The sequence below is a fragment of the Clarias gariepinus genome, chromosome 26 (assembly GCF_024256425.1).
Source record: "Clarias gariepinus isolate MV-2021 ecotype Netherlands chromosome 26, CGAR_prim_01v2, whole genome shotgun sequence".
Classification (NCBI taxonomy): Eukaryota; Metazoa; Chordata; class Actinopteri; order Siluriformes; family Clariidae; genus Clarias; species Clarias gariepinus.
In genome coordinates, this window is record NC_071125.1 from 14,133,484 (window position 1) to 14,150,817 (window position 17,334).

At 37.7% G+C, this 17,334-nt stretch overlaps 1 protein-coding gene across 1 annotated transcript in view; it reads right to left on the reverse strand.

The window, feature by feature from the left end:
* The window catches only part of pou6f2 (POU class 6 homeobox 2), an 86,553-nt gene that overhangs the window by 51,611 nt on the left and 17,608 nt on the right, over positions 1–17,334 (reverse strand). Inside the window, exons 2-3 of the mRNA XM_053487850.1 lie at positions 15,373–15,470; positions 8,809–9,031 (exon numbers count right to left, since the gene is read on the reverse strand). Of these exons, the coding sequence (XP_053343825.1) occupies positions 8,809–9,031; positions 15,373–15,470 (321 nt within the window). The remainder of the gene's footprint in view (positions 1–8,808; positions 9,032–15,372; positions 15,471–17,334) is intronic.

The following is a 17,334-nucleotide window of genomic DNA, read 5'->3' on the forward strand; positions in this document are numbered from 1 at the left end:
CATACACATTCACATTCACATAGAAACTTAAATAATTCTTTTGATTGTGTAAAGCTGCTTTGCGACAATGACAATTGCTAAAAGCGCTATACAAAAAAAATTGAAAAAATTGAATTATTACTAAATCTCAAATTTACATTGAATCCAGCGAAAATTCAGGCTATATGACTGATTTTCAAAAAAGCACATAGATGCACATAGCACATAGTAGATGCACAAAATATTTTACAATCTATATTTCAGAGTATAATCAGTTTGTAATTGATAAAAAAGACTTTTAAGACCGTTGTATTTTATCTGTATCCTTTCATCATTCCTACTGAACCTTTCACTTTATACTTTTTCTTACTCCTTAGTAGGATGTAATGCGGTGCCACGATCTTTATCTGGCATCGTATCTGTCGAATGCTCAAATTTTTTGTATCTGTATCTGTAGTTGGATGAAATCCAGTAACAGGAAGTGTTAACGGAGTAAATCCTGCTTTTCTTCATTTAATGAAGAATGATGCACAATAAATGCACAGGTTATTATTTTTAAAATATAAATATATCTATTAAACCACAGCAGAGATGGATTTATTTGTGTCCAACATGGTCTATGTGGTCTTTATGGTGAATCAGCTGTACTGGGAAATGGCATAAAGATAAAGATACACTACTTACACAGGAACAGGAACACGGTGTCTCCTATTTATAGTTCTATTTGCATCTTTTTCGAATTTTCCAATTCACATAATGTACAACTACCCGAATACCTGCAAAATATTAACTCCATCCTCATGTCCATAATCCATCCGAGCACATCCCTGTGACTTCATCCCTGACACATTTTTTGTCGAGCATGCTCCTTCTTCTACCTTCTCTCTTAGTTCATCATCATATTTATCATCCCCTGCCTGTGTTAAGTCTTTGTCCATCCCTGTGTGTGCACAGCCTGACTCCAGCTTTCCCTCTCTTATTTAAATATCTGAGTGAGCACAGGCAGACAGCTAAAATTCAGGAGCTCGCACCGTGCCAGAGAAAGTGCGCACTGAGCGATTTGTTTAATTTAATGCCAGTGTTGAGGAGCTTAAGTCATTTCAGACCTTTCTGCACCACTTCCCCATCAGAGACAAACGTCAAACGGCTGCAACCTCTTAAAAACCTTTATTGGGTCTCTCCCAATTATTTGGAGACTTGATGCTATTACCATAAAAATATACAGTATATAGCAAACATGGCTGAAGATGCTGAATGCAGAAGGACGAAGTGAAGGAACGGCGGATGGTGTCGAGATTACCACAAGGATCGTGTCTCGAGACCCTGACCCCGGAGTTTCTGCGCTGCATGCTTGTGTCTCTACGCTTTACCATGCAAGCAGCAAGACAAAGAGGCCGACTCGATTGAAACAGACAAAGCCATATCCGATTATCATTATTATTGTCTATTTCGATCTCTCCTCGTTCTCTCTTATGCGCGCTGTTGCTGTTTCTTCTTTTTGCGGCATTTAGACAGAGTGACAATTCCACCAGTCACATTTAAAACGAACAGCATGTGGCAGACCGGGCGGCTGCTGAGTCCGCTTCAAGACCACAAATGCCACAAATACGCCAAACACTAACAGCGGGATTTTAGCAGACACTCGAAGGACTCTCATCGCCTGTAGCATTTCAGTTTCAAGTGGAGTGCGGACGTAATCTTTTCTTGATTTTAAAATGGAAAGACTCGTACACAGAAAGCGTGCATTCCTATATTTTAATCATAAAGCATAATTCATGTAAAAAAAATTATAATAACTGATATGGAAAATGGATATGGTTTCGTTCAGGTCGTTCTTTGATGTGCACTCCTTATGACACGAGCTGCTCCATGTATATATTTTCACCTCGTAGCCTGTCTGTGTGTACATTACAATTTGTGTTATTTTTGTTTCGAACCCACTGTCATATGCAGTCACCTGGCAACATACTTGCAAGCTGCTTATTCAAGTCAGACAATATTCAGGGAGGGGGAAAAAAAAAAGAAAAGGCAAGAGAACAGGATGGAGAAGGAACCGGAGCGATATCAGAGGTGTATGGGAGATGAAAAGCTTAATTTCTGCCGGGATTGCCTCGGAGAGCGAGCGCCGCGCAACCCTCCCTGTCTCCGACGCCACCTCTCACTCTCAATTATTTGGCTCCTGTCACAACAAATCAATCAAATTACTCCAGCAAGCCTGTGTGCAGGTGCTGCTAGCACATCGCCAGTCGCATTAGCTTTGAAATGTATGAGAGCGCTGGCAATTTTATCACTCTTATTTATTTAATGCGACTTGCTCCCCTGCGAGTCATCTTACAACTGCTGCAAAGTTAAATCATTAAAGGACATTACAGCAGGCTGACTGTGGGGAGCACTTTAAATTAAACACAGAGAGAGAGAGAGAGAGAGAGAGAGAGAGAGAGAGACAGTGGGCACAGTTTTTTTTTTGCATTAGTATCGTGTTGGGAAAAAAAAGTAAAAGCTGTACGTATAAATTCTGAGGTTGTTTAAATAGAACCAGTTTTTACTATAGTTTAGTTTATATTAGGAGATTGTAATGAGCCATATTCAAATGACCATATTTGTGCTATTTAAGAGGTTTTTGTGAGTTCAGATATGGAGAAACTGAACTTCTATTCAAGATCCAGGCTGCTGAGATTTCAACTTTGCTTGAATAGTGTTCCAGACACTATATTTTTCCTTAAGCAGCAATCTTGATCCGTAACTGTCTATGTTCTTCCTTAATTGCGATTTCCTTTGGATGAAACCATCAAACCTTGGGGAAAAAAAGTTCTTTCATCTTCAGTTGCTGCTTTATCCTGATCAGGAACTTGGTGACTTTAGAGCTGAGAAACATCAGCTGTGTGACGGGAAAACACTGTGATATGATATATTATACACCAGTCTGTTGCATACAGCCAAAGAAATGTAAAAATATCAACACAATGCAAATTAACTAAGAATTTTGCCTTCATAAGGATGCACAGAAATAAGCAGGTAGAAGTTTGAATAAAGGTAATAAACTAAATTTGTGCAGTTCCTGCCCTAAATATATCAAAGCACTCTTTTCTGCCTTTCTGCGTGCACATCTCATGACAATCTCTAATTATCAACCTTGCTGTCGTCTACTTAGTGTTAACTTTACCAATCCTCGAGGATCGAGGTTCCTTTAAACTAAAATAAGGGTATTTGAACTGTTGAGCTCCCTGATCTCCCTGTTTTCTGTTCCAGTTATGCATCTCCATCTAAAGCAATCCAGCTCTTTGACAGCAGACGACATTCCAGAGGGAGCGAGAAGCTGTTCTCTTATTGTAGTGATTAGAGCCAACACGGCTCCTCATTAGCCTACATGAGCTGAGAGATGCAGGCAATTACCCCCTCACCCCTGAGTGCCGTTTTATGTTTCCTATGGAGAGAACACACACTCTCTAGCCCTCCTGTCATCCCCCGGTTCCCTCGCTGCACGGTACACTGCAAGCTCTGATGCATCTGTGACCAGGCAGCTTACTATATGAATATGAAAGAGTCCGACTCTACATTTGTTCTGCATTAACTCGGAGAAATACTGACAAGCGGGAGGCTGATGTTTCATTTGCTGCACACGTCTGTAGGGAACAGACTGGAGCACCACATTAGTGTTTCTAAAAACACTTGAATGGGTCATGAAAAGAAGTTATTTATGATCTAAGGCTGAATTCTGTCTGTCTCTTAAAATTAGGCTTGTCGAATAAGGGAAAAACAACACAGAATGCTGTTTTCTGGGAAACTTTTATTTTTAGAAGTTTGCTTTAATTGGTTGTGCTGGAATGCAGAAAATGGAAGACAAATCGAATAACAGGAAACGTTCCAGACGACATAATTAAATTTGACAACCAAAGAAATGGAAACATAAGACGTTGCTATAATACGACACAATATCACAAATCTTCTAAGATAACATTTCATTCCGACTGTGTCAGTCCTGCAACAGTTTACTGTATTAAACTAAATCACAACTGATTATTGATTGGAATTGGAATTAAATTTTTTCTTTTTTTTTTAAACAAAATTCCACAATCAATAGGTCATTATGGGCATCTCGGTAAATCTTCGAAATATTAACAAATGTATGAATGTTAAAGAGATAATCAAAATATAGATGAGGTTTACTGCAAAATGAGAAAAAAACATTCTGTCAGTTTTTAAAAAATACAGTAAAATATAGATTGTAAAATATTTTGTGCATCTATTTGCTTTTTTGAATATGAGTCATTTCATTATGGGGTTTTTTAATCAGCCTGAATTTTTGCTTAATTCTATGTAAAACATCTATACACCTATACCTATACCTATACACCTACAGTATAGGAGTCCGTGACTGCAGTGAGAGTCACCAGAGTGTGAATAACCTTCTCCTTGATTGAATATTCTCCAAATATCTATCACCCGTATGTATTTTGTTCAGCCTAAAGTTCAGCTTTATTGATAACAAAAAGAAGCAATCTGATTGCAATTTTTTTGGTGTTGTGTTTATATATATATATATATATATATATATATATATATATATATATATATATATATATATATATATATAAATTTAATTAGTCATTTAGAATAGTGTTTTAAAAATACAAATAAGTTTAGCTTTAAAAAATAATGTACTGTATATCAATTAGTGAATTATTCCAGATTGAATGTCCAAGTCCAAAGAAATTATAATTATCATATTTTTTTGTGAAATACTTTATATGGACATACAGTATGTGGGCACATAAATCAAAGGTTAATTTGTTTGTTAAACTGAATTTTATCTACATGATGCAGAAGATGCCACCATATGAGACCAAAACCCAGCTAGCAATTTAATGATGATGATAAATCAAAAGTAAGTTCAATGTTTGTTCATTGGCCAAAATCTTTAACAAATTTAAAGTATCTGATTAAAGGTTTTATTGTATTTGATTAAAAACATGTCAGATACAAAAAAAAATCATATTAAAATTAATTAGAAGGGGAAAAGTGTAACTATGAGTGGATCACAGTCCCAAACACAACAAGTTAATAAAGCAGGCTTCGTGTTCTAACTATTTAAAGTATATATATATATATATATATATATATATATATATATATATATATATATATATATATATATATATAGAGAGAGAGAGAGAGAGAGAGAGATAGATAGATAGATAGATAGATAGATAGATAGATAGATATAATAGCCTTATATGGTTTATTTGCTACTTTAAGTGCAATTCTCTCATTTTCTTTAACGTTCTCTTGTGCTTTTTTTTTATTTACTTTATGCTGATGCTTATTATGTCGAAGTGCATTCTGTGTTCTGATGCATCTCACACTGCAAAAGATAAAGTGCACCATTACAAGTGTAAATAGGAGAAGTTTCGATTAACTGAAATCTCTCCAAAAACAGCCGAAGGAGCAGATCAAAAAAAGCCCAACTGAAGAAGTTACTTGGATGAGTAGTGAAACATATCCACCTAACTTAAAGACTAACAAGTCAGTTGACATGGAAAAAAAAAGTTGAGAGAGCGACTAATATGGACAATCTGTTGCCTTTGTGCAGTCCCAACCCTGTCTTGTCGCATTCAGAGATCTCCTGGCAACACGGGATAAATTCGAACCTAAGGCCTCTCAGCCACACCATACTGTATGATCTTGAGGGTGAGATTTCTGACAGTGAGTTTGACGTCATTGAGGAAAATGGATTCATGAAAAGTGTGAAAAAAACAAGGAGATCAACACAAGGCTGTGAGCTGATAGTCAGCAGGGTGAATCCGGATGTGGAGCATGTTTAACAGCCGCCAAGCTACATACCTGGCACTTCACCAAATACTCCTTAGCATATTGGACCAACAAGGTCACATTAAATGTCCATATGATACGTAAACACTCCTGTCAATGGCACTGACTCTTTGTGTGACAAAGACCAGCATGACTCAGTTATCAACCTGAAAATGATTTATGATGCAGAAAATTCATAACAATATAAGATAAGATTCATAAGGATTAAGTTTATGGCCGTCAATTCTATACAAATAATAATTTTAGTGATAGGGATTTCAGACAGGCAGTATCTGCTTTTTCTAAGGGCTGTGTAAGATTAATAGTTAACATAACAATATAAATTTGTATTGACTCATTTTAATTGAGTAGCTGATTTTTTTTTTCTGTACCTCCACATTATTTGAACTCTTATATATAACTGGTTTTCAAATCTTGGGTTCATATTATTCTTATTTTATAAAGTTATATTGTTACTTCAGGCAGCACATGCAGGGGTGTAGTGTTTAGCATGTGGCCTTGCACCACCAGAGTTGAGGGTTCGAGTCCCGCCTTTGGGTTTGCGCGCATAGAGTTAGTATGTTCTCCCCGAGCTTGGTATGTTTCCTCCGGGTATTTAAGTTTCCTCCCGCAACTCAAAGATTAGGCTAACTGCTGTTTCCACATTGCCTGTAGTGTGTGAGTATGTGTGTGCTTGCGCCCTGTGATGGACTGGCACTCATCCAGGGTGTACCCTGCCTAGTGCCCTGAGCACATGGTCTGGGATAAGCTCCAGACCTAGTGCAACCCTGTACAGGATAAGCAGTATACAGAATTGAGTGAATATTGGTACTATGATTTTATAACTTGGTGTTTGAATAAATGTTTTTCCTAAAACTTATTTTGTTGTTTCTGTGTTGCAGTTTTTATAATTATGTCAAAATACTGGTATTGCAATTTTTCAAAAGGTCATGGATTCTGTCATTTTTTAGACTAGCTGGTTTGCTTTTTCAAAAAAGCCAATTTGTTTTAATGGAACAATGAGAAATTGCTTAGAATCCTTCATTACTCTGAGTCGACATTACTTCTTTTAGGAAACATGTGATGTTAAACCCACATGAAGAGTTTGTAGTTATTTTATTTGAGGCTGAGATGTTAAAAGGTTCTAACCCAAAGTATTAGCCCCCACTTTACTTTCTATTTCAGAAGCTTCTAGAAAGGTATATAATCGTGACTGTGCAAATGCTGGGTACATTTAGGAATTCTTCTGCCTGCATGAATGTTTATTAAAAGCTCAGACACTGTGTTGCCTGTTGTTATTTATGCATGTTTGTGTCCATTAGAGACATCTTCTACTTCATCTGAGTACCTCAGTTATCTGTCTATCTGTTGATCCCTCCATCCATCCATCCATCCATCCCCTCTCTTTTGGACCACTTTTAACTCTCTCTGTCTGTGCATTATTTTAATCCTCAGCCTCATGGAAAAAATGAAAGATAAGCCTAAAAGATGTGCTACTTTACATGCACTCAGATGTATAACGTGGCATTTTTAGTCAGGTATTAGTGCGAGCGTCTCATCCAAGATTTATGATTGATGGTTTCCCTCCTCTATCCAACGGTCTAATGGTATAAAAGAGACAATGTTTTAAACATTAAAATGAAAACCATTTACAACTACGATCAAAAGAGAACACTTGCGCATTAAAGTTTAAACGAGGGGGATGAAGGATGGAGAGAGGGACTGAGAAGGAGAGAAGACAGAATTTTGCTCCTGGATGAATATGCAGAGAGAAAGGACATGTTTAAAGTGCTTTATGTAGCGAGATGCAAAATGCTGACTTGTAATGAATATAAATATAAACCCAGTACTTCACTTCTCTACCTACTTCACTTTAGCACCGTAAAGATTCTATATAGAAGAATATGAAGTTTCATTTTACTAAACCTTCCAAGTAAAATCCTTTGAAATATCAAAGAAAAAAAGTCAGAGAAACCAGTTTAGATTCTCAATACAAATCACTTCATGGATATAGGTATGGACTCTGGAGAAAAAAAGTATATATAGGGAAACCATAAAGCATCTACTTGTCCTCCATGAGGTTGTTCTCTGTAAACCCTACTTGTCCTGAAGTGAGGGCTCCATAGAGAACCCTGTTAGAAAGCCAAAAAACCTTATGTCTTAGCAGGTGCTTATCTGCAAACTGATCTTTACAATGAATGATACTTCTTACCCGATCTCCAGATTATTTTTAGAACAATCATCTTACATGGTTTACTGTATAATGACACAGTCCAAGAAAAGATTTCATCTAGAGTTCTTCAGTTTATTCCTTTGAGAAATATTCTGGAAAAGTTCTATGCAATACCCAACAACAGAAAATTGTTGAATAGGTAATTTAGATATTAATGACCATTGTTGTATTTTTTTTTCATATTAATGTGATAATTTGGGATAAATCAAAATTGAGATGCATATACAGTAGATTTACAATGCCTAGGTCTGTTCTGCACACCAGCTGTGAAGTTTGTCAACTAGAATGCGAGAACAATGTAAGTAATCAGGGCCAATTTCAACAAGAGTAATATGTGTACTAAATACTTCTTAACTGTAAAAGATACCAACTAGATTTAGCTCAGTGGAACTGCAGAAGTTTCATATGAGTCTCAGCCAAACTTGAACTGGAATCCATTATGCACAATGAGGGCACAATGACACTTACATTTTATTTAAGACCTTAAATGTCTATTATTTATAAATACTTCTTATTTCATACGTCATACTTCTTATGTAACTGTATGGTAAACTAATTTTTGTACATATGCATAATAAGTATATGCATGCACATGAATTGTTTTTCTTCAAGAACAGAATTTTCCATTGATGTTAACATTACCAGGGAGATATTACACTGTTAAATGGAATCTACAGCATAATCCTCATGTACATAAAGTGTACATGGGTTTAAAGCTATATGATTGTCCCATTGCTCTTGGGTAATCTGCATAACAATTCCAGCTGAGGAATATAGTAAACTCTTACCTTGCAGGTTCTGTAGAGGGAGAGTCATGATGCCCCCAGCAGCTGCAGCAGCCACCAGGCCCTGGATATTGGCTGCTGTAGGCAGGGAGAGGACCAGACCCTGCTGTCCCCCCAGGTGCCCTCCTGCATTAAAGGGGATGAGGATCGGCTGATTCAGACTTGGAGCACCTCCTGACATCACACCACTCATGGCTGAGGCCAGCTGCTGGGCCACCAGAAGAGACTGAAAGAAAATAAATTTATAAATCAATTAAGAAATAAGCAGCATATATCTACAGGTATATATACAGGTATATATTCTAAATGAAAAACTGATTTTTTTAGCTACAGTTTGATTCCATCACACAACAAACATACTGTAGCTCTGATACAAAACCTCACATTCCAGCATTTTCAGCTGGTCTTCACATGAAGCAATGAAGCAATATTCCACTCACCTTCTAATATTCTTTATACTAAATACTCACAAATGATCCTTCATTACGTTTTTTACAATCACTAACAATAATAATATTTACCCTATTATGTCAACTTTTATGCATTTCATATACAGTTTACTGTAAACCACTATGTGGTATGTGTGGATACTGTAAACAAAGTAATAAAGGATATGTACTGTAGGGCACATCTTCCTCAAACCTGATTAAGGTCAACAAGTGGCCATTCCATTAGGCACAATGTCACATTGTTTGCAGATGTTTAAAGCAAGGAAATATACTCATCATTCAACTCTTACCTACTAAATGATCAAATCTGAGTGGAAATCGGAAATATATCTGACTCTATACATTAATCTGACTTTAATGTGGACGCGTCTGTCCTCTGAACTGGGACACGTGCGCCTATCGATATGACTTTGCTCAGGTCATCTGGGTTAAAACGAGTGGTTTGTGCCACCACTCATTCATTTCAAACAATAGATTACAATTTTAAAATTTTGGTCTGAAGCACAGCAATCAGTTACTCATATTTGATTAAGAAGATGAAAGGACAAAGCCAGACACTTTCTGCTTAGCAGCTCTTGCTAGCACCACTATGAAATCCTTGCACTGCTAGTACCTAATCTAGGACTGCGTATAAAAATGGCTTAGATCTGATTTTAAAAAAAAAACATCAGATTTGTTCATGCATACAATGCTAAAAATAAAATCAGATCTGTGTCACATTACAGTAAAAAAAAAAAAAAAGATCCAAGTCACTTCAGGCTGATAAAGTGAACAGAGCCTTTCAATGAAGGTCATGGTGCATCTAGACTATCTATCAGCAATGCTGGGTCTGAGGCAGGAATACATAGAATGCACTTAAAATGGGATGCTTGTTCCTCAGAAGACATCTTGCACATGCTTATTCACACCTGTAGTCTACGCTATGTGACTGTTTTTAAGAGCAGGGAAGAAACCGACGAACCCAGAGCAGATCCATAGATTTACAGAAAGTATATGTGAAACTCCGCACAGAAAACAATCAAGCTCAAGGTTGCAGTTGAGCTGCAAGGTGGCACCCACTATGGTGTGTGAGCAAGGTACTGTATCTTTAAGCCACTAACCCACAAACAGTACAGAGGGAGGCGGGAGAAATTGTTCCGCAGTGGCCAGAAAGATCATTAAACTATTCAAAACAGAATATTTATAATAATAATAACAATAATAATGTTAATAATAATAAGAAGAAGAAGAAGAAGAAGAAGGAGAAGAAGAAGATGAAATACTGTTTCCCTCTTAATTTGCAGCTTAAAATGGAACATTTATTTCATAAGAAGTCGATGGTATATTTTTAATGTGTGATACAGAAAATTGAAGATACAAAAGAGACATGCGTCAGGACTGGAATGAACTTCCACTGGTTGTCTGAAAAGCTGACTCACTGTCTATCTTCAAACTCAAACTGAAGAAGCACTTAATAAAGCACACATCTTCACCCCTTCAGATCTTATCGTCACCTCTTCACTCCACAGCTCCACTTATTTCTATGGTGTAATAATCATTGGTTAATTCAGCAAGTTTTATCTGTTGACTAATTTTCCAGTATTTTTAATTAGATTATTCAAACCTTTTACATTTTTCTTTCTTGCTAGCGTCTCTACAAGTGTATAAAAGTGTCATGGGGACTCTGACAGCTTTGATACCAAACTGAATTAAATAGACGTGAACGCTTCGTCATATTGCATAGATATTTTTGTACAGTACTTGTTCGAAAAGCAAGCAATGAAAGCACACTTAACGAGCAAATTAGCAAGGTTTTAAGTTTCATCATTTGGAAGATCGACTGCTTTTACCAAATTCTTTGTTGAACTGGTTACTGTGAACTGGCAATACTGCACACAACACTAAAGGTTCGCCACACGACAGGTCCCTAACCCACTGTCCTGCACATCTCAGTGTTTCCCTGCTCTAACACACCTACTTCACTTCATCTCAGGAAAGCTGTTAATCAGCAGATTAGTTATGCCAGGTTTATTAAATGTGTAGCACAGTGGGGGAGGGCTAAACAGTCCCCTGATTCTGTTTAGGCTCCTGTCACTTCAGTATAATGGCTTTCCATATTTTTTTGGATTTATGCCTGGTTTATGCTGAACAGTCAAAATATTGCAAAGGAAAACATTATACCCAGTATTGTGCAGGTTTTGCTTGTGTCCCCTGAACAGCTCTGGCCACTCGGGATATGATTCCACAATGCAAGTGTGTTCTGGTGCTTTTCTATCATGGCCAGCGCTGACCCTTTGGCACATTGGACAGCATTGGGTTTTCTGTAGGATTGGACTGGACTGGTGACTGGACCTGCATCTTCATGGTCTGGGTTCATTTCCCAGCCAGGCTCGATTCTCGTCTCTGTGTGCATGGAGTTTTCATATTCTCCCCGTGCTTGGTCGGTTTTCTTCGGGTACTCCGGTTTCCTTCCACAGTCTACATACATGTAGGATTGGTTGACTGGCGTTTCCAAATTTCCCGTAGTGTGTGAACGTGAGCGAGTGTATGTGTGTGTGCCCCGCGATGGATTGGCACCCTGTCCATGGTGTACCCCGCCTTGTGCCCTAAGCCTACTGGGATAGGCTCCAGGCCTCCGCGACCCTAAATACAGAATAAAGCGGTATAGAAGATAATTGAGTGAGTAAGTGAGTGAGTGGACCGGACTGTAGGCCTTTGGTCCCCAAAGGGCATAAATGAACCTTTGATGTTCATGATCCTGTCACCAATTCACTGGTATAGAATTGTTAATCAATGTTAACGTGTTATGTCGTTTGATTGACTTCCTAGCTAATCAGTAAAACCTGTTGTTTATTGGTCTATTTCAAACCCTCGTGTTTCCATTTGTAATGAATATGTGTGATTTATTTAACTTTTTTGTATTATTTCTTGATTATGACTAATCCTAGTTTAACTCTGTCAAAATAAATTTATAGCATAGTTTACACTCTTCGGTCCTGCCTTTAGTTTTTTCGTGTTGTGGCCTCATTATGGATTCTGCATTCCCCAAACTTGTGTACAAGCATGCTGAATTGGTTTGAATTCAAATCACAGTTTATAGTTGCTTGGCTCTGTAATGTGTTAATCACATAATTATCAAATACTTTTGACCTTGTTACAATCCATGACAAACTCATGAACTGTCTATAACCTTTTCTGAACAACCTCAAGAGTATTTATGAGACCTCACTTACTAATATTTCATTCAACTCCTAACAACCCCCTACCACTCTACTTAGTGCACTACATGTCCGTTTGAAATGCAGCCACCCAGACTAGTGGGAATTGCTCCATGTCGCTACATTGTGAGGACGCATGTGCTGTAGTGGGACTGTAGTGGTTTTAGCAAAACTGTGGCTTTACCAGAATAAAGCTGATGAAAATCATTAAAATCTGGAGTCAAGTTAAGGTAGTTAAATAGTAGCAAATCATAGAAATTTGGGGATATTTTTAGACTTTTACACTACAATTGCCATTATGAAGAACCACCTATGAAGTCCCCCCAAAAAACCCTCTAAAATCGGCCTACAAATTACTTTCACACTGCTTCAATGCTTTTTAGGCAACTACATTTTTTTCATTATTATTGAAAAATTTCCACATGTTCAATTTTTTTTGTCTGATGGCTGAGATGTACTGAACTTGATGAACTTCCTGATGAAGGTCCTTCACATTTTCTATGATCTTAAGAACTTATCAGTTCGGCATCAAATTTGGGAATATGGGAAAAGTCCCTAATAGGAGAATAAAAAAGACTTCCTTCTTATATGTGAAAATTGAACTGAGCACACCATTAATATAACATGGCTTTATTTTAACGAAAAGTCCTAGTTGCTGTCTTATTACTAAGAGAGTGAAATCAAAATGATTCCAAGTTGCTTTGAGTGGCAGGTTTAAACACTTCTGGTTTCAGTGGGATGTGAATAATAATAATAAATAAATAAAAAAACACACTTGACTGTGAATGGGCCATTACAGTGGCCTTCATCAGCCTTCTGAAGTGGACTAGATAAAGAGACATGTAATAGTTGGAACCACCGACTGTAGTAAAAATTGAACCATACAGTATAGACAAGGACAGACAGCTATATTGTGTCTTTTGCACAGAATGTCTTTGCATAACTAGAGTCTTCTAAAGCTGTAACCATCTTGATTGGCAGTGCCATTTGTCAGAAAAATGTCACTATAAAGCACTTCACGATGGCAATAACCAAGTTAACTGGAAAATCTTAACCTGAAAGGTCCTTAGAAATGTTTAACACAACTCACAGTAATTGAGGGAATAGAGTCGTACATTTATTTCTCTCTTCCTCACTGGCTCACTCAATTAATTTTGCCCATTGTTGGCTTGTTGTATCATCAGGTTGGAAAATGCATCTGAACTCCAGTCGAGGGAGGAAATCTTATTAAAGCAGTCTTCAAACTAGAACTGCATCACACTTGAACTCATAAACCGTACAGTGCCTGGTAATACTTAGGGTTAATAGGGTTACATACACCTACATATGTGTGAAAACTGACAGAAACCTACATAAACAATTACAAAAGCACACTCTCAAAAGTCTCAGCTGCCTTAACAAATGTTTAATCAGTTCTGATGTGAAGATGTTAAAAACCTTGCATGTCTTTGGACTTTGGACAGTAAACCAGAGGACCCAGATGAAACCGCCATTTATTCTATATTAATATACTGTACCTAGTATCTCTATAAAAATGTAGTCAAATGTTAATGTAATATTTTATCGAACACCTGAAATACAATATCCAAGGCAATGTTATGTCCAGCGTGCCAGATATTTGTTTTTGGCATTAAACTCCCCCATTTTTCATGAGCACATCCTCTATTAGGAGGGACCCAAGGACCCAGAGCTGCCTGGCAGGGGAAGCTGCTGAGAGATTACCCACAATCACACTGATGGCAGGCCTGTGTCAGTGCACTGAGGAGACAGAGACAGACTCATGTAGGGCTAACTGCCCTCTTACGGATCCAGCTCTGTAATGGCAGAATGCACAACATCCGCCTGAGAACTGCGAATCCATCAAAACATATTGATTCCGAAACAGAGGAATTGGCTGTGCCGAGAGGACAAGAGACCAGTGTGGCTGAAAGATGTTTGTTTTGGCACCATGACCTTGACAGGGCTCATATTTTAGAGCAAGACTCTTGTGTGTGGGATGTAGCATTACTCGACCTTTATGCTTCTTTTTCTTGTTGATTTCCCAGCTGTACCAGTTTTCACTGGAGAAAGTGTTTAATTGAAAATCGGCCTACTGCGTGAAAACGATAAACAATACTTGGGTCAAAGCAAAAAGTGTAAAAAAACAAAACAAAACAAAAAATTTAAAACAAAGGCAATCATAAAAGGGGCGTTCAAATCAAACCAGGACTTTTTTTCAGATTGTGAGGAATAACAGAACATAATTATGAGAGTACATACTTCGTTCATATCTCTATATGTTCCCCGGCTACACTAATGCACTTATCCCAGTGTTTCACTAGTCCTTAGATACCATTTAGGTAGAAAGTTGTCTGTGCACACCGGGGTCATGATTGGACTTTACAGTACATCGAAAATGCTGGCCTCCCAGGAACTCCTTTGATGGCCCAAACATTTAGAAATGGCTTGGTGTGATGTCAGGACTGTACAGAAATATAGCAATAACTCTTATTAATGTGTGTTCATGAATGACTGAATGTACAGTTTCTACAGAAAGATGCATGCTTTTCACAATTTGGTGATCTATAGATTTTTAAGGATCAGGCTATCCATGCGCTCACTGTTCATGTGAACGACTGCTATCGGTCGGAGACATACAGCCTCCTTTAAAATCTTTGCACAGCTCAAATAACTAGGAGTCTCATCATAAACGTCAATTGGTTTTATGCCTTCACAAAAAAATGTACTACTGTAGTCCCGGTCTGACCTGGATGCCCCTCGTATAATACCAGTTCTAAAGTTCTAACATTTTTTAGTACAGCATGTAAGGAACAGATTTCTTGAATGAACTTTACAGTGATTAAATTTCAGAAGTTTAATCTGTGTGTGTGTGTGTGTGTGTGTGTGTGTGTGTGTGTGTGTGTGAGCATATATGTTCTTACCTGTGGTCCAACAGGGTATGCTGGATGGGGCTGACACATGTGACCCTGCTCAGAGGGGCTACTGCTTGCATCTGACTGCACTGAACCACCTCTGCCACCTAACAAAGGGACGAGAGACAGAGAGAGACAGAGAGACAGAAAGAGAAAGGGGTTTAGGCGACATGCACTTCTCTACCCACCAAAAAACTACTTTACAAATTCCATTATTATCCCACAGCAAGAGATCCATCAAAAACTACTATACTACCATTTTCTTACCATATTTGCTTTTCATCTCTCGCAACACACACACACACACACACACACACACACACACACACACACACACACACACAGAGAGAGGCAGTTACGCTGTTTTGACAGAAAGCCACTCTGTAAGTGTTGTGGTAAAGTGGTTTATCAACACATTCAGCCATAAACACACACACACACACACACACACACACATATAGGCAGCACCGCCCACAGCTCATTTTGTCCCTCTATTTCTTCCATTCCAGTTCGCTCAGCAATTCACATCAGCGCGAATGCATGCATTAAAAAAAAAAAAAAAAAAACATTTTTATTCTTAAATCTTCAATTCACATCATCTACAGTATGTGTTGCCACTTACTTTAAGGGTGGAACGTGTGACGTGTAATTCCATCTGGTAAACCAGCTCTGCCTTTCACATTCATCACAGTCGGCTCATTTTTATGGGGCGCTGGACAGTTTTAGACTATCGCATCAACACAAAAGTCCAAGGGTTCTTACTTTTAAATTATTATTTTAAAAACTGCACAGTGTACTGTACAGATGTACACAGAAACACACACGGAATCAAAGTCTCTGAGCTTTCCGAGGGTCTTGCGTATTAATATATGAGGAGTATTGTGCAGCAATGAATCATTTCAGAATTCAAAGCACATGATTAACAAAGCATCATGAATGCATCCTGTAAGCCGCAGAAGAACAAACCATACCCCTGTCACACGTGATGTGGTTATCGTGTCATTACAGTAGGTATAAATGTGATGATAAGTGTCATGATGTTGGTTATGACTGCAAACTGTGTGTCATATAATCATTACATGCAAATTGTGCAGATCATCTTACCGGAGATTATTTTAGCTATACGAATGGAAATGCAACATCATTATGAATGCTTAGCTCATATATACAGTCATGTCCAAAAGTTAGTACCCTCTCTTTTAATTCTATGGCTGAATAGAATTAAAAGAGTAATATGTAATTTTATGTTTTTACATATGTTTTTTGATGTAAAAACATAAAATCATCTGGGCTAGTGGGTCTCAGTATTAGGCAAATACAACCTCAGATTAATAACATAATATATATATTTTTTTAAATTTAACCAAAATGAAGCCAAAAAGGGGGGAAAAAAAGTGCAATACTGAGAACCCCTATGCGTCAACAGTTTCAGTATGTTGATTTAACTGTAGCAGCAATAACTTAAAGTCTCTAAATGTTATGCATTTGCTTATGCACAGTTCTCTAAAGGTCCCACCACAGCATTTTAGTTGGATTGAGGTCTGGACGTTGATTATGCCATTCCAACTCCTTGAATCTTTTAGTTTTTTAGCTGATGTTGAATTTCCTGGTGTGGTTCAGATCATTGTCCTGTTTAATGACTGAATTTTGACCAAGCTTTATCTGTCAGACAGATGGATTCACATTTGCTCCTAGAATACTCTGGTATACCGTTGAGTTAATGAGGGACAAAAAGACTGCAAGGTGCCCAGGTGCCCATCACCCTTCCACTGCCAAGCTTGTGCTGAAATGCTGTTTGGTTTTCACCAAACCTGGCACTGGGCATTTAGGCCGAACAAGTCAACTTTGGTCTCATTTGTCCATGGGACATTATTTCACAAGCTTTGTGCTTTGTTCAGATGCAGTTTTGCAAAGCTCAATTATGTTCGTTTTAGACAGATGAGCTTTTTCAGACTTTTCCAAACAAGCTGT